A 22,843-nucleotide genomic window follows, 5' to 3' on the forward strand; every position below is an offset into this window, starting at 1 on the left:
AGAGCAGCGTTTAGTCTTCAGACCTTGGGGAAAACCACAGAGGCCTCAGTGCCTGTAGCGCGTCGGGGGCTGCGGCCGTGGACGGGGCGCGGGGGTGCGGGGGCGCGGTGCACACCTGGACGCAGCCCGCCAGCCCCTTCCCAACAGGCCCCGCGGCTCCGCCGGACACGCCCCACGTGACTTCCCCGGCTCGGGGCTTCCCCGCCCAGCCGGCTGCGGCCCCCGCCCCGCCGCGCGAAACTACGACCTGGGAGCGAAATCTGTCCCGTAAGACAGCAGCGCGCAGGCGCAAAGCGTGGCGGCCCGGCGCGGTGCTCCCGGCCTGCCCCGCGTGCGCGCTGACGCTGCGCAGTCTCGTTCCCGGCTGCCGCCGTCGCTGCCGCTGTCGCCGCTGCCGCCGCCGCCGCCGCCATTGGAGTCGACGCCTCCTCAGCGCGTCCGCGTCCGGGGCTCACCGCCGTCGCCGCCTCGTCAGGGGCCCGCGCGCCCAGCAGCCGCCGCCGCCGCCGCCCGGCCGGCGCCCGGGGAGTTGGCGGCGGGGCCCGGGGCCGCGCGAGCTAGGGTGACAGGCCCGGCCTCTCGGGGAGGCCCGAGCCGGCGGGCGCCCCGGCCCCGCGTCTAGTTGTTCATGAAGCATGTCGGCCACCAGCGTGGACACCCAGGTAGCGGGGCCGGGTTACGGGGGCCGTGGCCGGGGCCGAGTCGCGGGGGCTGGGTTGGGGTCCTGGGCTGGACCGCAGAGGCCGGGGTCGCGGGGGCCGTGGTCTCGGGGCCGGGGTCGCACGTGACCGCGCCTCGGGGCCTGCCGAGCTCGCTGCCCGCTGGAGACCAGTTCTCTGGTGAATAACTTTGTGTTTCCTTTTTTCCGCGGGTTGTGTGTACCCCACGTCCCGGCCTGCGGCGGTGCAGAGAACAAAAGGACAAGATAATAAAGGTGAGCGGAGTCCCGGGACGGCCGGCGCGGGCTGGAGTGGAGGAGGACGGGGAAGGAACGGTCCAGGAAGCTGCGTCTGGGACCGGAAACTTTCTCTCTTCCGCCAGCTTCAGAGAGATAAAACTTGAGGTTGTGTGACGATTCTGGGAGATTTGGCAGGTCGAAGACAAGGGCTTCTCGAGAAGTGAAATTTTAAATGAGTGTTCAGAGTAATTTGGGCCCTTCTCTGCCCACTGCATGATCATGGATTTGCTTTGGGGAAGGGGAGGTAGGAGAGGAGGCTTTGCGGGGTGGACATGGCCGCAGGGGACGAGCGACTTGCCTTTTGCTGCCCAGTAGGGGCTGCTCTAGGAGAGGGGCAGTCCGAGGTTCTGCAGGCTAAGCTCCATATCCCGGGTAGTTTCAGCCCGTTTTCCAAGTCTGTTAGCATCTCCTGTGACATTATGGCTTGGGATAAACCCTCAGAGCGCACTGGTGTGAAAATTGAAACACTTTTTTAGCTAGTTTGTGTGTCAGCTCAGGTGTAAACAAATACTGTGGTTCATCATGTTTTAAGATTGGAAAAGGCCCAGCACTTTATTTACCTTTGCTTTCTTTTTCTGACTGAGCATAGTAACAGTGGGAAGAAAAGTGGTGTGAAAGGAAGATCAATCTTCGGGCGCCCAAATCACTGAGCCAAAGGGAGAAAGCTACGCTGGGAACTGCTTAGGGCAAACCTGCCTCCCCTTCTATTCTTGAAAAAGATAGTTTCTAAGACATAAAAAGTTACATACCTCCCCCACAGTTTGCCCACAAGGAAATTCCTGGTGGACAAAGGACTGAATTCAGAGTCATTCCTCCTCACTGAGATAAATGCTTATCTGATTGCTTCGTTTGGAAAGGCTAATCAGAAACTCAAAAGAATGCAGTCTCTTACCTACCTATGATCTGGAAGCCCCCTCCCTGCTTCAAGTTGTCCTGCGCCTCTCCAGACCAAACCAATGTACATCTTACATTGATTGTTCTCACGTCTCCCTTTATAAAATGTATAAAACTAAGCCGTGTCCTGACCACCTTGGGCACGTGTTGTCAAAACCTCCTGAGGCTGTGTCATGGGTGTGTCCTTAACCTTGGCAAAATAAATTTTCTGAATTGACTGAGACCTGTCTCAGATATTTGGGGTTCACTGTGGAGAGTCGGATGATAACTCCCAGTAGTCCTTCAGTTGCAGCCCCTTCCCTCCTAAGTTTTCTTCCCTCAGTTCGCCATACATTTGGGCATACATTCTGCATTTGGGTTTTTGGAGGCTCCACTTCTATTTGCCACACATAGGTCTTTATTAGACCATGTCAGTTTCACCCTGGTTATGTGTTCCTTGCATTATGTGTTAACACTTAATTTGGTCAATCTCACCAAATTATGTTTAAGCCTTTATTTAAAATTTAGCTTAAATTATTGAAAGTTTCCTGTCACCCTTCTAATTAGTTGTGTAAACCTCAGTTCTATACTGGTTTTATTCCTTTTGAAATAAAAGCATAATTTCTGCTAGAAATAGATGGAAATAGACTTTACTAACTTTGACTTCCGTGCTTAAAAGTAATCTTTTAAAATTTGAGGGTAATATTTTGCAACTTTTTGTTCTAGTACAAAATGGTTCTTTACATCAGAAGGATACAGTTCATGACAATGACTTTGAACCCTACCTTACTGGACAGTCAAATCAGGTGAGTTTATTTTGTTAGCATATATTTGTTTTTAAGTTGGTTTTAATTGTCGTGTAACACACCTTTGTTGTCATTTCTGATTTTTAAATTATCCTAAACAACAAAGCAGCAGACTATAAAGTATTAGAAATGATAGAATGCTCATGAAGATGTGCCTCCTGTTAACCTTGGGCATGAGTGGGATGAAAATGATTTACCCCGTGGAGGAGGCAGCATCCCAATGGGGCCGGGATGCAAACAGGTCTAGTTGGCTCCAGTTTTTGTGGGTCACTGATGTGTCTTGCCTTTGATGCAGTGGAGTTGTGTGTGTTTCTGAAGCTTACTGGTTATTTTTCGCTGTGGATGATTGGAATTGTGGTCTCGGGAAGCAGCTGAGAGCTGGGCTGTGGAGCAACTGTGGAGCCAGATGCCGCCTGGTTTTCAGTCTTTTTTTTTTTGAGACAGAATCTCACTCTTTGTCACTGAGGCTGGAGTGCAATGGCATGATCTCAGCCCACTGCAAACTCTGCCTCCCGGGTTCAAGTCATTCTCCTGCCTCAGCCTCAGGAGTAGCTGGGATTACAGGCGCCCACCGCCACGTCTAGCTAATTTTTGTATTTTTAGTAGAGACAGGGTTTCTCCATGTTGGCCAGGCTGGTCTCAAACTCCTGACCTCAGGTGATCCACCTGCCTCGGCCTCACAGAGTGCTGGGATTATAAGCGTGAGGCACCACGCCTAGCCTGATTTCACTTTTAACTCCACCACTGACTGGCATGTGTCTGTGGCTTGCCTTCTCTTGCCTCAACTTTCTTTTCTGTGGAAGAAAGAGAGGAGTAATTCTTTGTAGAATTGTTGGGAGGATGACATCAGATGGTGTACATAAAGCGCTGAGACAGTACCTGATACAGCAGAGCCCAGTGAGTCATAGCTGCCCTGTTTTCTTAGGTAATTCAGGCTTTCTCTGCCTTGGCACTGTAGACATTTTGCATGGGAACATTCTGTTTTGGGGGCTGTCCTGTGCATTGTTGGATGTTTAGCAGCCTCCCTGGCTTCCCACCCACTAGATGCCATTAGCAACTCCCTCTCCCCATACCCAGTTGTAGCAAGCAAAACTATCTTGGCTGATGTTTTTTGGGGAATACAATTGCCCTGGTTAAAATCTACTGGGAGCTGCTCTCTCTCCTCTGTGCTACTGTTGCAGCAAAACTCCCAAGAGAAGCCATATCTGGTTAAGAGTCCAACTCAGGAACCAGACTCCCCTGCCTCCAGGCCAGTGGCTTGGATGAGAGGCTGCACCTCTGTGAGCTCCTCACTTTGGTGAGCAGGCCTCATGGGGCAGCACAAAGCAGATGCTCGCATTCCTTCCTTCGCCGCTCCAAATAGCCCTCAGCTACTGGGCATGTTTTAAAGTAAAACCAGGCTTCACCTCTTCTCTGTGAAGGAATAAAACTAGACTGCCCTTTTCTAAGGTGTCTTAGAACTTAGAATGTTCCTTCGTCCCCCTCACTCCTACTGCACTTGGCGAATCAAGCCGCTTGGAGACCAGGAAACCTTGTACAGGTGGAGCCTTGGCAGACCTGCCCCCCGCTCCAACCCTGCTTTTGTTTCTTGTCTCTTGGTTGCCTTCTGAGAATCTGGCCCCCGTCTGGGCAGAACTGACTTGACTTCAGTGATGGGCATTGGATAGAGGTAATGGCAGGAAGTTAAATGAATTGATTTTTTGAATATCTTGTTTTCTACTGTTGTTATTATTTTAGTACTTTAATAGTATTATGTACTGAATTTTAGCCAATAAAGGGGAAAGGAGGTTGCATCAGTACACCTAAAAATGTATGCGTGTGTGTGTAGGTCTATGTATATGTGTATGTATATGTATGTATGTGTATATTTTGGAGACAGGGTCCTGTTCTTTTACCCAACCTAGAGTTCAGGGGCATGATTATAGCTCACTGTAGCCTCAAATTCCTGGGCTTAAGCGATCCTCCTGCCTCAGCCTCCTGAATAGCTGGGACTACAGGCGTGCACCGCTATACCTGGTGATTGATTGGTTGGTTGATTGCAGACACAGGGTCTGTGTATATTGTACACAGGCTGGTCTTCAACTTCTGGGCTCAAGTGATCTTCCTGGTTTGGCTTCCCAAAGTGCTAGGGTTACAGGTATGAGCCACCGCGCCCGGCCAAAAATATTTTTATAAAGTCGGAGCTTTTGTGTTGTTTGGGAGGATTTCTTTACAAATGGATTAGATTATTTTTATGTCAGTGGGTGTCTTAGTTCTGTATGTATACAGTACAGTTTTATAACTTCTGATTTATACAGACATACCTGTGGAGCCACGGCCACGGTTCCGATAGTGAACATAACAGACATGCCTGTGGAGCCACGGCCACGGTTACGATAGTGAACAGATCTATCAGCCCTGGGTCCTTTTTTGTTGGAGACAGGGTCTCATTCCATTGCCCAGGCTGGAGTGCATGGTGTGATCACGGCTCACTGCAGCCTTGACTTCCCGGGCTCAGGTGATTCTCCCACCTCAGCCTCCCGAGTAGCTGGGACTACAGGCATGTGCCACCACGCCCAGCTAATTTTTAAATTTTTAGTAGACATGAAATCTTCCTGTGTTGCCCAGGCTGGTCTCGAACTCGTGGGCTCAAGCAATCTACACGCATCAGCCTCCCAAAGTACTAGGAGCATAGGCATTAGCCACTGTGCCCAGCCTAATCATGGGTACTTAAAAGAGAAAAATCCAGGTATGGTTTGTAGTATCTAGTTGGAGGCTAGTTTGGTTCCTGTGTTTTGTGTGAAACTGTAATACTTAGAATGGTTTAGAAAGTCTTAGGAGAATGCCTGCCTGTTAGGTTGGTTTAACTTGTAATGGGCTGTGAAGGGTTGTTGCCATGTGGTGGGGGTCCTTCCCTCAGAGAGGCCTCACCTCACCCACCTTGCTGTGCTTCTGGTACTAGAGTTTCAGTCCTAGTTGCCCCTGAGGTGCTTGCGACTGTAGCCGCTCAGTATCTGTCTTCCAGTCTGTGACTCGAATGGGAGTTGGGGGAAGCAGAGGAACTGGGAGTGAAGGGCTCTGGGTTGGGCTTGATTGTTGTGATTTTCTCTCTTTTTTTTTTTTTGAGACGGAGTTTCGCTTTTGTTGCCCAGGCTGGAGTGCAGTGGTGCAGTCTTAGCTCACTGCAGCCTCCACCTCCCTGACTCAAGTGATTCTCCTACCTCAGCCTCCTGAGTAGCTGGGAAAACAGGTGTGCACCACCACGCCTGGCTAATTTTTTCTTGGTATTTTTAGTAGAGACAGGGTTTCTCCATGTTGATCAGGCTGTTCTGGAACTCCCGACCTCAGGTGATCCGCCTGCCTCGGCCTCCCACAGTGCTGGGATTACAAGCGTGAGCCATGGTGCCTGGCTGATTTTCTCTTTTGAGGCTTTGCCTGTTCAGGGACTTCTGGTTTCCCAGTTTTCTGTTGTTTTCTGAAAGGAAAGACTGTGAAATGACCCAGAACAGTTCCTACTCAGAGTTAGAAGGCCCTGCCTCTGCATGATGCCTGAGTTGGGAATAGATGCCGCTGGCCCCCCAGGCCTCCTGCGCACTGGCTGACCAACAGACTGAGTGTGTTTGCTGTGACCCCACTGACAGAAATTACCAAGGCCACCTGGGCATGGGGGAGATGGCACCTGTACCTGTGCTGCTGGATGAAGTTTTGGTCAGCAGCAGACCACAGTATGATAGTGGTCCCATAAGATTATGATGGTGCTGAAAAATTCCTGTCACCTGGTGATGTTGGAGCTGCCATGTTAAGGGCAGTGCATTACTCATGTGTTTGAGGTGCTGCAGGTGTAACCAAAGCTACTGCCCCAGTCATACCAGGGTATGCACCTACAGTTACACACAGTTACGTACAGTGCGTAATACTTGACTGTTACTACTTTATGTATTTACTATACTTTTAAGAGCATATTCTGTCTACTTACTAGAACAAAGTTAGCTGGAAAGCAGCCTCAGGCAGGTTCTTCAGGAGGAATCCAGAAGAAGGCATTGATGTCACAGGAGATGACAGCTCCATGTGTGTTGTTGCCCCTGAATACCTTCCAGTGGGGCAAGATGTGGAGGTGGAAGATCCAGACCTTGTGTAGGCCTAGGCTAATATGTGTGTTTTTTTTTTTTTTTTTTTTTTTTTGAGACGGAGTCTCGCTGTGTCACCCAGGCTGGAGTGCAGTGGCGCGATCTCGGCTCACTGCAAGCTCCGCCTCCCGGGTTTACGCCATTCTCCTGCCTCAGCCTCCGAGTAGCTGGGACTACAGGCGCCTGCCACCACGCCCGGCTAGTTTTTTGTATTTTTAGTAGAGACGGAGTTTCACCATGTTAGCCAGGATGGTCTCGATCTCCTGACTTCGTGATCCACCCGCCTCGGCCTCCCAAAGTACTGGGATTACAGGCTTGAGCCACCGCGCCCGGCCTATATGTGTGTTTTTTGTGTCCTTTTGGGTTTTTTGTTTTTTTTTGTTTTGTTTTGTTTTGAAGCAGGGTCTCTCCCTCACCCGGGCGGAAGTGCAGTGGTGACTCATTGCAGCCTTCACCTCCTGGGCCCAAGAGATCTTCCTGCCTCATTTTTGATTTTTTGTAGAGATGAGGTCTCACTGTGTTGCCTGGGCTGGTCTCGAAATCCTGGGCTGAAGCAGTCCCCCTGCCTCGGCCTCTTAAAGTGCTGGGGTTACGGGCATGAGCCACTGTGCCTGGCCATGTCTTCATTTGTAACAAAAAAGTTCAAAAAGTTAAAAAAAAAATTAATAGAAAAAAGCTTATGGAATAAGGATATAACGAAAAACTATTTTTGTACAGATATGTGATATGTTTGTGTTTACAAAAGAGTCAAAAACTTTTAAAGCTTTTTAAAAAGTAGTTTGTAAAGTAAAAAAGCTATAGTAGGCTAGGGTTTATTATTGAAGAAAGGAAAATTTTAAAATTGAGTGTAGTCTTAAGTGGACGGTGTTTCTAAAGGTGACAGTGGTGTCCAGTGAGGGCCCAGGCCTTCACTTTCACTCCCTGACTCACCCAGAGCAACTTCAGGCCTACCTGCTCCATTCACCATAAGTGTACACGTGTCCCGTTCTTGATCTCTTATACTGAATTTTTACTGTACCTTTTCTGTGTTTAGATATGTTTAGACACACACATACTTACTAAAGTTATAGTTACTTCTATTACTCAGTACAGTCACACATCGTACAGGTTACGGCCTCAGTGTGTGGTAAGGATACTGCCTCCACTGTCACACGTCTCCATTTGTGTAAGTACACTGATCACACACTGATGAAATTGCTCATCAGATTTTGGGTGGTTTTTTTCCCTGAACACAATGCCTCATCAGAGCGTCTAGGAGTTCCTTGAGAATAGCCTGGAGACGCTTGGCACAGGGCTTCCTGCTGTGCCTGCGCAGCTCTGGTAGGCCCAGGATGACCTGAGGGCCAGCCGGGGAGTGTCAGTTTCTTGTGGCTACATCTAAAAATATGGGCTTCCTTAAAATACCCAGTGGCAGAGCCTGCTAAGTAGGCATTTGCCATCACAGCGGCTTCCCAGAAACACAGCTGGAAGGACACAGTGGGATCTTAACATGCTTCTTTTTTTTTTTTTTTTTTTTTTTTTTTTTCCGCTCTGTCGCCCAGGCTGGAGTGCAGTAGCGCTATCTCGGCTCACTGCAAGCTCCGCCTCCCGGGTTTACGCCATTCTCCTGCCTCAGCCTCCCGAGTAGCTGGGACTACAGGCGCCTGCCACCTCACACAGCTAATTTTTTTGTATTTTTAGTAGAGACGGGGTTTCATTGTGTTAGCCAGGATGGTCTCGATCTCCTGACCTCGTGATCCGCCCGTCTCGGCCTCCCAAAGTGCTGGGATTACAGGCTTGAGCCACCGCGCCCAGCCAACATGCTTCTTATTGGCAAGTTGCTGAAACAAATGCAGGAATTCTGTCAGAAACTGCTGTGTCTGCATATTGATGCCACCAGCTGAGGGGCTGAAATTGCAGCCTCAGAAGGACCAGTCCTGAAAACAGATCTGAAAAGTGAGCAGCCAAGTAGGTAAATTAGGGTTTTTTGGTTATTTTCCTCTAACATTTTCTCTGCGCTCTCTAAGGCTTCTCCTGAAGAGCCGCAGGTCATCCTGGTAGGCCTGTTCCCTGTCCTGGGTCAGAGCTGGTTCCCAGGAGCCGTGTCACTCCCTCACTTTTCAGCAGTACGCTCGATACTTTTCCCCTTTACATAATTTATTTGTGTGTGTGTTTTTTTATTAAGCAGATGCTTCTCTCTGTTCCTCTTGGGCTTCTGAAGGGATCATTTCTGCTTTAGTCTCTCCTCTTGGTCATTCCAACTCTATCTCAGAAAAATGGATACAGGAAGTAAACATTTTAACTTCAACTTAAATGGTTCTGTTCATTCGGATGGAAGTTTCTTTTTTATAATGTCGTTAAATTTGAGTAAATATGTAAAACTGCTCTTAGTTCTTTTTTGTGTGTTTGTTTTTTTGAGACGGAGTCTCACTCTGTTGCCCAGGCTGGAGTGCAGTGGCACTATCTTGGCTCATGGCAACCTCCGCCTCCCAGGTTCAAGCGATTCTCCTGCCTCAGGCTCCTGAGTAGCTGGGACTACAGGCACCTGCCACCACGCCCGGCTAATTTTTATATTTTTAGTAGAGATGGGGTTTCACCATGTTGGTCAGGCTGGTCTCGAACTCCTGACCTTGTGATCCACCTGCCTCGGCCTTCCAAAGTGCTGGGATTATAGGCCTGAGCCACTGTGCCCGGCCTAGTTCTAATGTAGAGTTGGGGCTTTTTTGTGTTTTACTGTTTGGATTTTCGAGTAACCTGGAGATAATATGTTCCCTGATTAAAGTTTTCTTTAATTCTTTGAGTGTCTATTTTGTTTATCAGTTTTAAGTTAGTCACAGGAGGAGGCTTAAGAATCTAAAGTTGTATTTTCCTTTGTCAGGGGACTCTGATTTTTCCTTTAAAATGTGTTAGTCTTTCTTTTTCTTTTTTGTTTTTTTGTTTTGAGACGGAGTTTCGCTCTTGTTGCCCAGGCTGGAGTGCAGTGGTACAACCTCGGCTCACTGCAACCTCCGCCTCCCGGGTTCAAGCGATTCTCCTGTCTCGGCCTCCCAAGTGCCTGTGATTACAGGCACGCGCCACCACGCCCGGCTAAATTTTTGTATTTTTAGTAGAGACTGGGTTTCACTGTGTTGGCCAGGCTACTCTCAAACTCCTGATATCAGATGATCCACCTGCCTTGGCCTCCCAAAGTGCTGGGATTATAGGCCTGAGCCACCGTGCCCGGCCGAAAACGTGTTAGGCTTTCTTCGATGAGGTCTTCAGTTCTCCTCAGGGGCTGCAGTGAGGTGCCTAGCTTGGAAAGTGTTTAGCAGTCTTCTGTGGAGGTGGCTGCAGAGGAGCAGGATCATGGTTTTGCCTGTATTGTCCTTAAAAGGTCTGTTTATGCCACTCATTTACCAGGACCAAAATATGCTTGCTCAGAGGTAGTAATGTGTTAAGAACAAGCTTTGAGGCCGGGCGCGGTGGCTCAAGCCTGTAATCCCAGCACTTTGGGAGGCCGAGATCGGCGGATCACAAGGTCAGGAGATGGAGACCATCCTGGCTAACACGGTGAAACCCCGTCTCTACTAAAAATACAAAAAAAAACTAGCCGGGCGAGGTGGCGGGCGCCTGTAGTCCCAGCTACTCAGGAGGCTGAGGCAGGAGAATGGCGTAAACCCGGGAAGCGGAGCTTGCAGTGAGCTGAGATCCAGCCACTGCACTCCAGCCTGGGCGACAGAGCGAGACTCCGTCTCAAAAAAAAAAAAAAAGAACAAGCTTTGAATTTGTTCTTTTTTTTTTTTTTTTTTTTTTGAGACGGAGTCTCGCTCTGTTGCCCAGGCTGGAGTCCAGTGGTGCAGTCTCGGCTCACTGCAAGCTCCGCCTCCTGGGTTCATGCCATTCTCCTGCCTCAGCCTCTGGAGTAGCTGGGACTACAGGCGCCCGCCACCACGCCTGGCTAGTTTTTTGTATTTGTAGTAGAGACGGGGTTTCACTGTGTTAGCCAGGATGGTCTCGATCTCCTGACCTCGTGATCCGCCTGCCTTGGCCTCCCAGAGTGCTGGGATTACAGGTGTGAGCCACCGCGGCCGGAGTTAATGCAACTATATCCCTGAGGAGTAAACTTTCACACTCATAACTCAGTGCCCATGGAGCCATGGCACTAAGGAATGTTGAGGGGGCAGCACAGCTCGCCTCCAGCACTTGGCAGCAAGTGAGCGCTGAACCTGTGCCTGACTGTGTGTGAGACAAAGGGAGATCAAAGGCCCTGAAAGGAGGCTGCGTGTGTTTTCCAGGCAGCCCAAACTGTGTTTCCATTTGTCTCCCACGTGCTGTGACCAGGACTGTGAGTGGGACAGCTTCTCTGACCAGGGAAGGAGAGTGGGACAGCAGCCTGACATGTGGCTCATAAAGAAGGCAGAGGACAGCATTTCCAGGTTTTCTTATGTGCAGAATGACTTACTTCACATAGCATTACAAATTAACCTGCTGCTTTACCTTCAGAGTTTTGAAGGAAAGATGGCAGATGTAACAAGAAATGGGCTGTCAGTAAGACTGAGATAAAAATGGAAATCGGGCCCACAGGACCGCAGGTCACTACATCCAGCCTGCCTGTGTGGCCGTGTAACCCGGTGAGGACAGAAGTGTCAGGAGGGTTTAGGGCTGCCGGCAGAGCTGATTAGTGTCACCATCTTCTGTGGCTGAGGGTGTGAATGGTGGTGATCTGGAGCTGAAGGGTTTGCAGAGTACCAGCTAGAACTGTAGGCCCTGCACCTTGGGTAGAGGGAAGCTGGGTGGGTCATTTGTGGGCTCTGTGTCTGTGTGGCCTGTGTGCTGGGTGTGTCCATTTAATGCTTCAATTGGATTTTCAGGATGTTACATGCTTAATGTAATGTGCATTTTTTCATGTGGTAAGTGATGTCCTGTCTTGGTTAAGGCTTTAAGTGTAGTCAGAAGTGTTCCTGGGCATATGTGTCCATGGCCCGACTCCTCTGGTTGGTGTTGTGGCCCAGTGGATTACAGTACCACACGGCCATCGAGGTCTTTTTTTTCATCTGCTCTTTTTGTGTGAGAAGGAGGATGTGTTGTGATTGCAGCGCTGCTGAGGAGCATGTGTCCAGCCGATGGGAGGAGGAGGGCTGGCTTCCCTGTGGGGGCACTGTCCCCTTGCCTGCCGTCCTTGAAGGCACCTGTGGCCAGCGACTCAAGGAGCAAGTCCTCTGCACAGACCGCCCCCTGATTCGCTCACCCTCCTGTCTGGGCCTGTTGGCCAGGGCAGCACCCAAGGGAAAGGCTGCAGCAAAGGAGCCAGCATCATGGAAGTTGTTTGAGGGAGAATAAGCTCAGGTTAATCTCATGTTTGTACAACACTGATAGCATCTCAATTGTCTTCTTATACCCCCAGAATCTCAAATTTGTATTACAGGGAAACAGCAGTTAGTGCATTTTGAAAGATGATTCTGGGGCCAGGCGCTGTGGGTCACTCCTGTAATTCCAGCACTTTGGGAGGCCGAGGCAGGTGGATCACCTGAGGTTGGGAGTTCAAGACCAGCCTGGCCAGCATGATGAAATCCTGTCTTTACTAAAAATACAAAAATTAACCGGATGTGGTGGTGTGCTTCTGTAATCCCAGCTACTTGGGAGGCTGAGGCACGAGAATCGCTTGAACCTGGGAGGCAGAGGTTGCAGTGAGCTGAGATCTCGCCGCTGTGCTCCAGCCTGGGCGACATAGTGAGACTTTGTCTCAAAAAAAAAAAAAAAAAAAAAGGTTCTGGAATTGTCTGCTCACAAGTGGAGCAGTCACCAGGAAGAAAATTAGAAAATAGGATTTCTGAAGCCCGTGGTTTTGTAGGATGGGAGCAGGAGGCAGGAAGTGGTGGCTAGGTCACCGGTTCATTAGTCCACCAGTGTTGGCTGGTGTCGGGGACACTGCCCCCAGGGAGAGCTGCTTGTGGTCACCCCTCCAGTGAAGCAGGCCTGTTTCATTGTCTGAGATCCCAGTCTCCCTCTTGCCTCAGCTGCCTTCCCACCTGGTGTGCCCGACTGGGTGCTGTTATCCTTCATAGTGTGGCCTTTGATGCCAACATGAAAGGTCAGCGTGGCAGGGATGAGGTTGGGAGATGAGGTCTGGAGCATATTCTCTTTACGTAGAACTTTCTGGTTACTTGGACGACTGGGGGGAGGGGAGCAGGAAAACTGCAAATCCAAAAACGGGCATCACAGACTGGAGAGCTCCGTGTTTTTTACTTCCTGCTCTGTTTTCTGTAATAGCATTTTGACACTTTTAGACGATGCATCTAGGCGGGAGCCTTCTTGCATCACACCGGACCCCTTCTCACCTGCCTGTGTGCATGTGTGTGCGTATAAGCACACCTCACACGAACGCACACACACCTCACACGAATGCACATACACACACACCCCTCACACGAAAGCCATTTTAAGGCAGTATTGGAGGGACCCAATCATGACCAGACCCTTGGTTGAGTCTCTCCAAGGAGGTGCCGTCCCAGAACTGCTGACTTTAAGTCTAAATTTGTGCCCTGGGCAGCTCTTCCGAGACCCCTACGATGGGGGACTCAAGCACTCACCTTCTCTAGCAGACCTTTTTGGCTCAAGGTTCCGTCACTTTAAAACCACTCTCCGAGGTTCCAGTCACCACAGACATGTTTTCACAAGGAAGCCCAGGTGAGTTGGCATCCAAAGCAAGGGCTGCTCTGCACCCGGAGTGCAGAGTCCTCCACTTAGGATGCTTTCTCTTGGCTAAGGAGCTGGAGCCAGCCAGGGCCCTCTGTGCAGGGGCCTACTCCAAGAGCCCAGTGCTGTACCCAGGAAATCATGGGAATGTGAACCCCCTTGGACTTAGAGGCAGGGGCTCTCTGCTAGGAAGGGTGTGTGGAAGGAGCCTCTGAAGCGCCCTTGAAGGATGTCTGGGAGAGCTTTGGTCCAGGTATGGAAGAGTGTCCCAGGAGGAGTGTCAAGGCCCAGAGGTGGGCGCCTGGGGCCTGCTGAGTAATTAGTGAGCTTAGGGTCTGTTCTCTGGAGCAAACTGCCTCACGGCCCTGCACATCCTGGTTTGCCAATGAAGTATCTCTGCCTTACAAAGCTGTTTCAGTGCCCATGATGCCGTCCGTGTCCGTCATAAGCATTGTCGTCAGCAGGGCAAGGGTTTAGTCCTAACTCTGGATTCCTTTGTGGGTAAGAGTAGAGGGAGGGGCTGCTCCCTTGCCAGTTCTAGAGAGGCTTAGCTTAGTCATTTAGCCTGAATTCAGAGCTTTGCAAATGATGCTTCGCATTTTGAGACGACACCCTGGTTTGTGTTCATCATTAATTTCTCTGTCTTGATTTGGTTCTCCCATTGGCGACCACAGCTTTCCTTCTGGAAGGAGTGGCCCAGTGCTGTGCAGGTCTTACTTTTACCCCGCCTGTGCTTGAGCAAGAGGCGGTTGGCATTTTCATCACCTCCTCGTGTTGTGGAAGTGCTGTAACTTGTCACGTTTGCTTTTCAGAGTAACAGTTACCCCTCAATGAGCGACCCCTACCTGTCCAGCTATTACCCGCCATCCATTGGATTTCCTTACTCCCTCAATGAGGCTCCATGGTCCACTGCAGGGGACCCTCCGATCCCATACCTCACCACCTACGGACAGCTCAGTAACGGAGACCATCATTTTATGCACGATGCTGTTTTTGGGCAGCCTGGGGGCCTGGGGAACAACATCTATCAGCACAGGTTTAATTTTTTCCCTGAAAACCCTGCGTTCTCAGCATGGGGGACAAGTGGGTCTCAAGGTCAGCAGACCCAGAGCTCTGCGTATGGGAGCAGCTACACCTACCCGCCGAGCTCCCTGGGTGGCACTGTGGTGGATGGGCAGCCAGGCTTTCACAGCGACACCCTCAGCAAGGCCCCCGGGATGAACAGCCTGGAGCAGGGCATGGTTGGCCTGAAGATTGGGGACGTCAGCTCCTCTGCTGTCAAGACGGTGGGCTCCGTTGTCAGCAGCGTGGCACTGACTGGTGTCCTTTCTGGCAACGGTGGGACAAATGTGAACATGCCAGTTTCAAAGCCGACCTCATGGGCTGCCATTGCCAGCAAGCCTGCAAAACCACAGCCTAAAATGAAAACAAAGAGCGGGCCTGTCCTGGGGGGTGCGCTGCCCCCTCCACCTATAAAGCATAACATGGACATTGGCACCTGGGATAACAAGGGGCCTGTGCCAAAGGCCCCAGTCCCCCAACAGGCACCCTCCCCACAGGCTGCCCCACAGCCCCAGCAGGTGGCTCAGCCTCTCCCAGCACAGCCCCCACCTGTGGCTCAACTGCAGTATCAGAGCCCTCAGCAGCCACCCCAGACCCGCTGGGTTGCCCCACGCAACAGAAATGCGGCGTTTGGGCAGAGTGGAGGGGCTGGCAGTGATAGCAACTCTCCTGGAAATGTCCAGCCTAATTCCACCCCCAGCGTCGAATCCCACCCTGTCCTTGAAAAACTGAAGGCTGCTCACAGCTATAACCCTAAAGAGTTTGACTGGAATCTGAAAAGTGGGCGTGTGTTCATCATCAAGAGCTACTCTGAGGATGACATCCATCGCTCCATTAAGTACTCCATCTGGTGTAGCACAGAGCACGGCAACAAACGCCTGGACAGCGCCTTCCGCTGCATGAGCAGCAAGGGGCCCGTCTACCTGCTCTTCAGCGTCAATGGGAGTGGGCATTTTTGTGGGGTGGCCGAGATGAAGTCCCCCGTGGACTACGGCACCAGTGCTGGGGTCTGGTCTCAGGACAAGTGGAAGGGGAAATTTGATGTCAAGTGGATTTTTGTTAAGGATGTGCCCAATAACCAGCTCCGGCACATCAGACTGGAGAATAACGACAACAAACCGGTCACAAACTCGCGGGACACCCAGGAGGTGCCCTTAGAAAAAGCAAAACAAGTGCTGAAAATTATCAGTTCCTACAAGCACACAACCTCCATCTTCGACGACTTTGCTCACTACGAGAAGCGCCAGGAGGAGGAGGAAGTGGTGCGCAAGGTGAGTCTGGGTGTTGCAGGCAGCTGCCACGCAGATGTGTCCTTGGTGCTGCACTTAGACCAGGTGGCCTGGTGGTGAGCAGATGCGGCAGGTCCGCCAAGCTGAGTCTCCTGACAGGCAGCTCCCAGTTGGCCGCGGGTGGGCGGGCCCAGGTCCTGGCAGCCTCGTGGGCTTTCCCCGCGGAGGGTACCGCTAGTAACCAGTGATGATGTTTGAGTGGATGTCACCAAACGACTTTGATCACTCTCCACTTATAATTGAATAATTGGGGCCACAGTGTACACATTCTGTACACTGTAGAATTTTCTGTACACTGTGTAGAATTTGAGGGTAACTTTCTCCTCTCCTGTTTGAGTCGTGATACTTTCTGGAACAGTGCTTCCCAGCCTCTGTCCGTGAGGAACGCTTAGGTGATACTCACGCAGCACTGCAGTGGGCACATAGGGCATCGAGACCTCACTTGGCCAAGGGCCCTTGTTTCCCAGGGCACTGACCCTCAGCAGCTGGAAAGTTCCGGTCTGTGATCTGGAGGTTGTTGCTTTATTTTTCTTTTAAAAACCCAGTATCCTGCAGTTTTTGGAAACAAACTCACTCCATCTAGGTCCTAAAGAAAATGGCGGTGGGGTAGGTTTGGAATCCAGACATTTTATAATAACAAATACGGATCCTGTATCAAAAATCCATTGATTGGGCCTTTTTGAGACAGTCCTGATTTCCTGGGATACTTGTAGCCAAACTCCTGAGTCTGTGCCTTCGTGTGATGTACGACAGGACTGAGTGTGTTTGCTCCTCAGAAGGGCTCAGACGCCCATAAACTGGCACCAGCAATGGGAAAATGATGCTGCTGACATACTTCATAATGCTTCCTTTATTCAAGAGAGTTCATCCTGAGATTGTCTCCTGCTTTTAAAGAAATACCTCTTCCTGAAATGTCAGTTGATAATAGATGGGTTTTCAGTGCTTTTTCAGTTCTCTATGTTAAAGGGATTATTCACCTGTGAGCGCCAAGTGTCCTATTGTATTTTGGGCCAAAAGGCGTGTACTTGGCATATATGGGGATATGTATATCCATATATATATATATATATATATAGGCCTGCACTGTCTGCAGTCTTAACATTATGCAAGTCCTGAAAAACTTGGGGCTTGTAGAACTTTGGAAGAGTATCAGTCCCTCTCTTTTGTGAGAAGAGAAGAGGATGTCATTTATTTCCAGTTACTGGATTCTGAATTAGTTACTGAAATTCTGTGTTTTAGCCCTTTTTTTTTGTTTTGTTTTGAGATGGAGTTTTGCTCTGTGGCCCAGGCTGGAGTGCAGTGGTGCAATCTTGGCTCACTGCAACCTCCGCCTCCCGGGTTCGAGTGATTGTCCTGCCTTAGCCTTCCAAGTAGCTGGGATTACACACATAGCTCTTTAAGGTATAAAATAAATACTGAATTGCTAAATTTGCAGGGATAGTTGCTACTGAAGGTTTAGGTCCTTAACTGGCTACACTGGAAGCTGGCTGTGTGTGTGTGCGCGCAGTTTTTCTTCTTAAATACCGTGATACTTGGGTTTTCGTAAAGTGTGCGGACTCCTGACCTGGTTGGTGTTTTTAAAATTCTAGTGTCCTACAACTTGCATTATAAAAACTTGATCCTTAGATAACTGCTTTTTAGTGTCGGGTGTTGGGTTAAGCATCTTGGTGGGCGGCCTGCAGGGCCTGTGAGTGTCGGCCTGCAGGATCTAGGTGTTCCTCAGACCCCTCGGGTGTTCCGAGGCAAGTCCAACAGAGCCACCGGTGCCGGTGGAGTGTCACTGGACGGACCTTGGTAACCCTCCCTAAACTGTTAAACAAACTCTGGGCCCGTGTGGGTCAGTGTTAACATTAATTCATATTATTGAAAGTGACAAATGAGAACCTGATTTGTTAATATTTGGTGGAATTTCACATAGCTTTTTTTTTTTTTTTGAGACAATCTCCCTGTCACCCAGGCTGGAGTGCAATAGTGCAACTTTAGCTCACTGCAGCCTCAGCCTCCCAGGTTCAAGCGATTCTTCTGCCTCAGCCTCCCAAGTAGCTGGGATTATAGGCGTCCACCACCACGCCCAACTAAATTTTGTGTTTTTAGTAGAGATTGGGTTTCACCATGTTGGCCAGACTGGTCTCAATCTCCTGACCTCGTGACCTTGGCCTCCCAAAGTGCTGGGATTCCAGGCGTGAGCCACCGCGCCCGGCCGAGTCAGTGCAGTTTTAAGAACAGAGTAGTGCACTGAAGAGAGAGTTGTGGGGAAGCTTCACCAGAGGAAGGAGTTGTGGGGACTCCTTCCTCTTGGTTGTAAACTGCGGTTGTGCTGGTGGAGCCCCCGGGCAGTTTTCTCAAGGTTCTCTCAGGACTTCGAAGAACAGACCTACCTTTTCTTTGTCATTTAGAGTTTGGCCGCATTGCTCTAAAGCTCATAAACAAGTTGAACGTTGAGAAAGTAAAATAGAGTTAGCATTTTGCAAGATTGCTGTCCAGCTATAAATTTGGAAACATACTGATTTCTTAGGACAGCAGTAGCTTTTATGTCAGCAGAGTCAGACCAAGTCCTGGGTTGATACATTTTTTGGTTTTAAAAAAATCTAGAAACTTCTTAGCTTAAAACAGTGAAAGTGGTGAGCGTTCCACATGGTGAGCATCACTTAGTTCCTCAGACTAACTGTCCTTGCCCTGGCGGCAGGTGCCCCCGACCCGACCCCACATCGACCTCCGGGCAGGCTCTTTGAAACGAAGTAAAGAGCAGAGAGAATCTCAGGCATAAGCATTTCCTGGATGCTTGTTGAGCATTCCTCGAAAGAACAAGCTGTACTTCTTTGTCTTTTTTTTTTTTTTTTGAGAAATTTTGTGAGGAATAGTATTTTTAAAGAGCACACAGTAAACTTTGTAGCTGTTTATAAGGGCTGAAGGGAGGTGGGGTGTTTCCCTGTGAGTGGCTTTAACATCAGCTAGTTTGAACTCAAGAGATTGGCATTTGCTTTTTAGGAACAGCAATACCTCTTTTGTTAAGAGATTGATTGATTGATTGAGACAGTTTCAGTCTGTCCCCCAGGCTGGAGTGAAGTGACACAGTCTCAGCTCACTGCAACCTCTGCCTCCTACGTTCAAGTAATTCTTGTGCCTCAGCCTTCAGAGTGGCTGGGATTACAGGCGCCCACCACCACACCCTGCTAATTTTTTTTTTTTTTTTGTATTTTTAGTAGAGACGGGGTTTTACCATATTGACCAAGCTGGTCTTGAATTCCTGAGCTCAGGCAATCCGCCCGCCTTGGCCTCCCGAAGTGCTAGGATTGCAGGCGTGAGCCACCACGCCCAGCCTGTGAAGAGAGTTTTTAAACAGAATTTTTAAGAGAATGCAAAATATAGAGTTCTTAATTTTTCCGGTTTTACATTTGAGGGTAGGGAGGAAATGTTAATTCTTAAGAGTAGGACCTGCCTATCCAGGTCCTTAATCCAAATACTCTGGAGCCTTCTGGGGACAGAGAACACCACAGCAGCTTGTGAGAGCAGCCACAGTTGAGGAGGCTGGTGTTTATTCCAGTGCCCAGCAAAGTTTGTTATTAACCGGAAGACACATTGAGTCCATTTTTAGCAAAAGAGGAGGTTTCAGGTTAAATGTTTGGGTGTCCCACCCGCTGGCTTTATTAGTTTGCGTCTTCATAGATAAGGGGCCAGACGAGGATGGAGGTGCCTCGGATGCATCTTTCTGTTTTGTTTTTATTTTGGGATAGGGTCTCTCTGTTGCCCAGGGTGGAGTGCAGGGCAGATAATAGCTCGCTGCAGCCGAAAACTCACGGGCTCAAGCTGTCCTCTCGCCTCAGCCTCCCAAATAGTTGGGATTACAGGTGCGTGCCACCACACTCGGCCTGGGACACCTCTCTAGCTGAGTGGTGCAGCGTGTGCTCCTTAGATCACACATTTTCATCTTTGGATGCTGCCTTGTAAGGAGACTGAAGGGGCTTCTAGACACTGCTACTCAGGGAGGCCAGTGTGGGAAAAGATTCGGGTGTAAGTCTCAAGCTTGTGTGTCATACACTCTCTGGAAAAGATGATTCTCTTAACGGGAGTCGGCAGCAAACCTGGTCAGAGGAGCTTTGCCTTGAGCCAGTCTAGCCATGGGGAAGTGGGGGAAGGGCCTGAACTGGACAGGCCCACACGGGTCCTCCTACCCTTCATTAGCCACATGACACAGCACTTTGTTAGCCAGTTGGAAGGATTTTGGTGTCCTTTGAGCCACTGAGAAGTTTAAATGAGATAAAATACAGAAGAACAGCTTCCGTCTCCCTGGCCTGCTTGAGAGCCTGGTCGTGCCAGCTCCTCCCTCTGAGTGTAGAGATTTTCACATTGCTAAGTGTCTTTCCATGTGGAATGATAGTGGCACATGAGGGAAAGACAGCTGTGGGAAGTAAGGCTTCCCATTAGACAAGTAGCCCATGTGACCGTTGTGGGTGATGCTTTTCTCCTGGTAGAGGGGGTGGGGAGAATGCCATGCCCAGTGTGGCCAGTCCCCCACAGAGCAGGCCCAGCGCAGCTCAGAGTTGTGTGCTGGTGCGGCCTGGGTGCCATCCAGGGTCTTGCCTCCAGATCTGCAGGCACAGCTACGGGGCAGCCGTGGACCCCACTTCTGGGAGGGTTCATCTGTGTGGTTACTCAGCGCGTTCAATTGCTGTCTTTTCTTTTTGCAGGAACGGCAGAATCGAAACAAACAATAAGGACGAACCAGTTTCTTACATGTTCTAACGTTTGACTTTGAAAACAGTTTAAAACACGTGTGCTTGGTCAGCTCCAGTGTGTCGTCCCTTGCGGGGGTTGAGTGTTGCATCTTTGCCTTTCTTGTCGTTTATTTTTGCCCAGATGGATCTGCATTTATTTGTACTTTTTCTATGTATTATAATCTTGTAGAAGTCACTAATAAAGGAGTATTTTTTTGTCAGCTTATCAATCAGACTGATCTAATGTGAAATACAAGTATCCTTATAAACAAAGCATCTATTTTGGCGGAAATTATGTTCTTAAATTCACAGTCATTTGATATTGTTCTATGAGACTTCATATTTCTCATCCCTTTATTGCTTCATAGCAAACATAGGAAACCATGAGTCATTTTGTCATTTAGAGTATTCTGATAAAATCTCTTGAAAATACTGAAATCAAAAGGTTAATGATTATCTTGTTCTTTCTGATTTGTCATTTTATTTGTCTAAAGTGCTATTTTACCCATTTGATTTTTCTACTAGTCAGATAACTTTTAATTTTTTAAATTTGGGAGACACTTTTTTTTTTGTTTTTGGAAAATTTTTCCTTCCAGATCTGTTGCCCACTGAACGGCCACCTGTCCCTCACTGTCCTGGTGTCCGATTGGGCTGGATGGTGTTGGGGCATGATGTGGGGAGGAATTGGAAGGTGCTTCGGTCTGGTTCAGGTTCGGGCATTCTTCGTTGTTTGCACATCTTTTTAAATTTTACCCTTTTCTTAAGAATCCTAATGCAGTCTTAGTATTTTATACCAATAATGCTGAGCTTTCAGTGTAGGGTCTGGTAGTACAGATGGTGTGATGGGGGATGCTGCTGGGTGTAAAAATTTCACTGTGTGTGTCTAATTTTTTTTCCTGTTGAATGGGTAAAAACAAAACAAAACTTTTTTAAAAAATGAATTTGCTGTCATGTTTTGTGGAATGAGGGACCTTTGAGCTCACTACCACCTGGAGTTTGAGTTGAAGCATGAAAATGGTGCCCATGCCTGACGCTCCAGCGCCTGGATCTGCACGTGCCCTTGTAGAGGATCCTTACTGTCCTAGAGAGCAGATGCTTTCTGAAAACTACTTGCTCCATAAGACCCTCTGAGTTAATGTTTCAGCTGTATCATTAGACTTGTATTTAGAGCGTGTCACTTCCTCTGAACTGTTACTGCCTGAATGGAGTCCTGGACGACATTGGGTTTTTCCTCTAGGAGAATACAAGCCTTAATAAACAATACTATTTAGCAAGCCTGGTGTCACCTCATTCTTCACCCTACTCGATGAGTTTAGGTGTTGGAGCTTTTTAAGCCTCAAAGCCATTCGGGGAGTCACCATAGAAAGCCCCTGTGTTTCTCAAGGTGTGGGATTCTCATTATCTTGCTTTGGAAGAGGGAGCTGTTAATTTCTTTAAGACTATAAACTACATGGCACCATCGCCCACCCCTCAGCACACGGATGCACAGACGCAGCAGTGTGTGCAGCACCTGGGCACTGCTTCCTCCTTTCCAGACTTGGCTCCTCACCATCTCCCTCCATTCATCCTCCAATGCCTCTTGTTTTTTATGCGATAAAAGAGTTTAATACCTGTTTAGTTTGTTTTCCTTTTGAGGTAAAATTTACAAGCACTGAAATGCATATTGTGTACATCTGCAGAAGTTGACAAGTATGTGATAAAGTTACACAGTATTAGCATGAGCCCAGAAAATCCTGTCGTACCCTTTCCCAGGCAGTCACCGCCTCTGCCAGAAGTTCGTAGTTGGTTTAAGGAAACACAAAATGCGAACAGGGGAAAACGTGTCTGTTCTGACGGGCCAGTTAGAGGTAGGCTGTGTGTACTCCCACCTGCAGCTCTAAATGCTGCTGTTACTTTAGGGAAGTGTGTTTCAACCTCGAGTAGCTAATTCCTTCGTATTTTATGCCATTTTCTTGAGTCCTGGGCTCCTTTAAAGATTAGTTCCTGGCTTTTAGAATGCTGGGCCGAGGCCGGGCGTGGTGGCTCACGCCTGTAATCCCAGCACTTTTAGAATGCTGGGCCGAGAGGTGCTGAAAGGTGGCGAGCATGACGGCGGGTGCCGTGCTTTTATCTTTGGTTTGTTGTTTCGTTGTTGTGGAAGAAGTGGATGCTATTGTCCCCACAGAGTGGGAGGTGATGGCAGGGACTCTGGCAGGTGGTAGTTGCTGACTGGCTTGTGAATGGATAGTGGATCGTGCGGTCTAGACAGCACCTCCCCTGAGGCCTCCAGACGGGAGGAGTCAGTGGCTTCTCCCTTTGCCAGCTTGGAAAGTTTTGTAGAACTGACACCGTATCTGGGTGTTAAGAGCCTCCTGCCTGCATTCCTGGTGCGTGGTGATGC

The 22,843-nt window shown here is 49.3% G+C and overlaps 1 protein-coding gene across 1 annotated transcript; it reads left to right on the plus strand.

Moving 5' to 3' along the window:
* Positions 1-281: 281 nt before the first annotated feature.
* Positions 282-21,737, plus strand: YTHDF1 (YTH N6-methyladenosine RNA binding protein F1). Its single transcript, XM_050746461.1, has 5 exons — positions 282-662; positions 910-934; positions 2,558-2,637; positions 14,210-15,730; positions 20,437-21,737. The coding sequence occupies exons 1-5, from the start codon at positions 636-638 to the stop codon at positions 20,461-20,463; spliced, it is 1,680 nt and encodes a 559-aa protein (XP_050602418.1). The 5' UTR covers positions 282-635; the 3' UTR covers positions 20,464-21,737.
* Positions 21,738-22,843: the final 1,106 nt, after the last annotated feature.

This window comes from Macaca thibetana, chromosome 10 (genome assembly GCF_024542745.1).
Source record: "Macaca thibetana thibetana isolate TM-01 chromosome 10, ASM2454274v1, whole genome shotgun sequence".
Taxonomy (NCBI): domain Eukaryota; kingdom Metazoa; phylum Chordata; class Mammalia; order Primates; family Cercopithecidae; genus Macaca; species Macaca thibetana.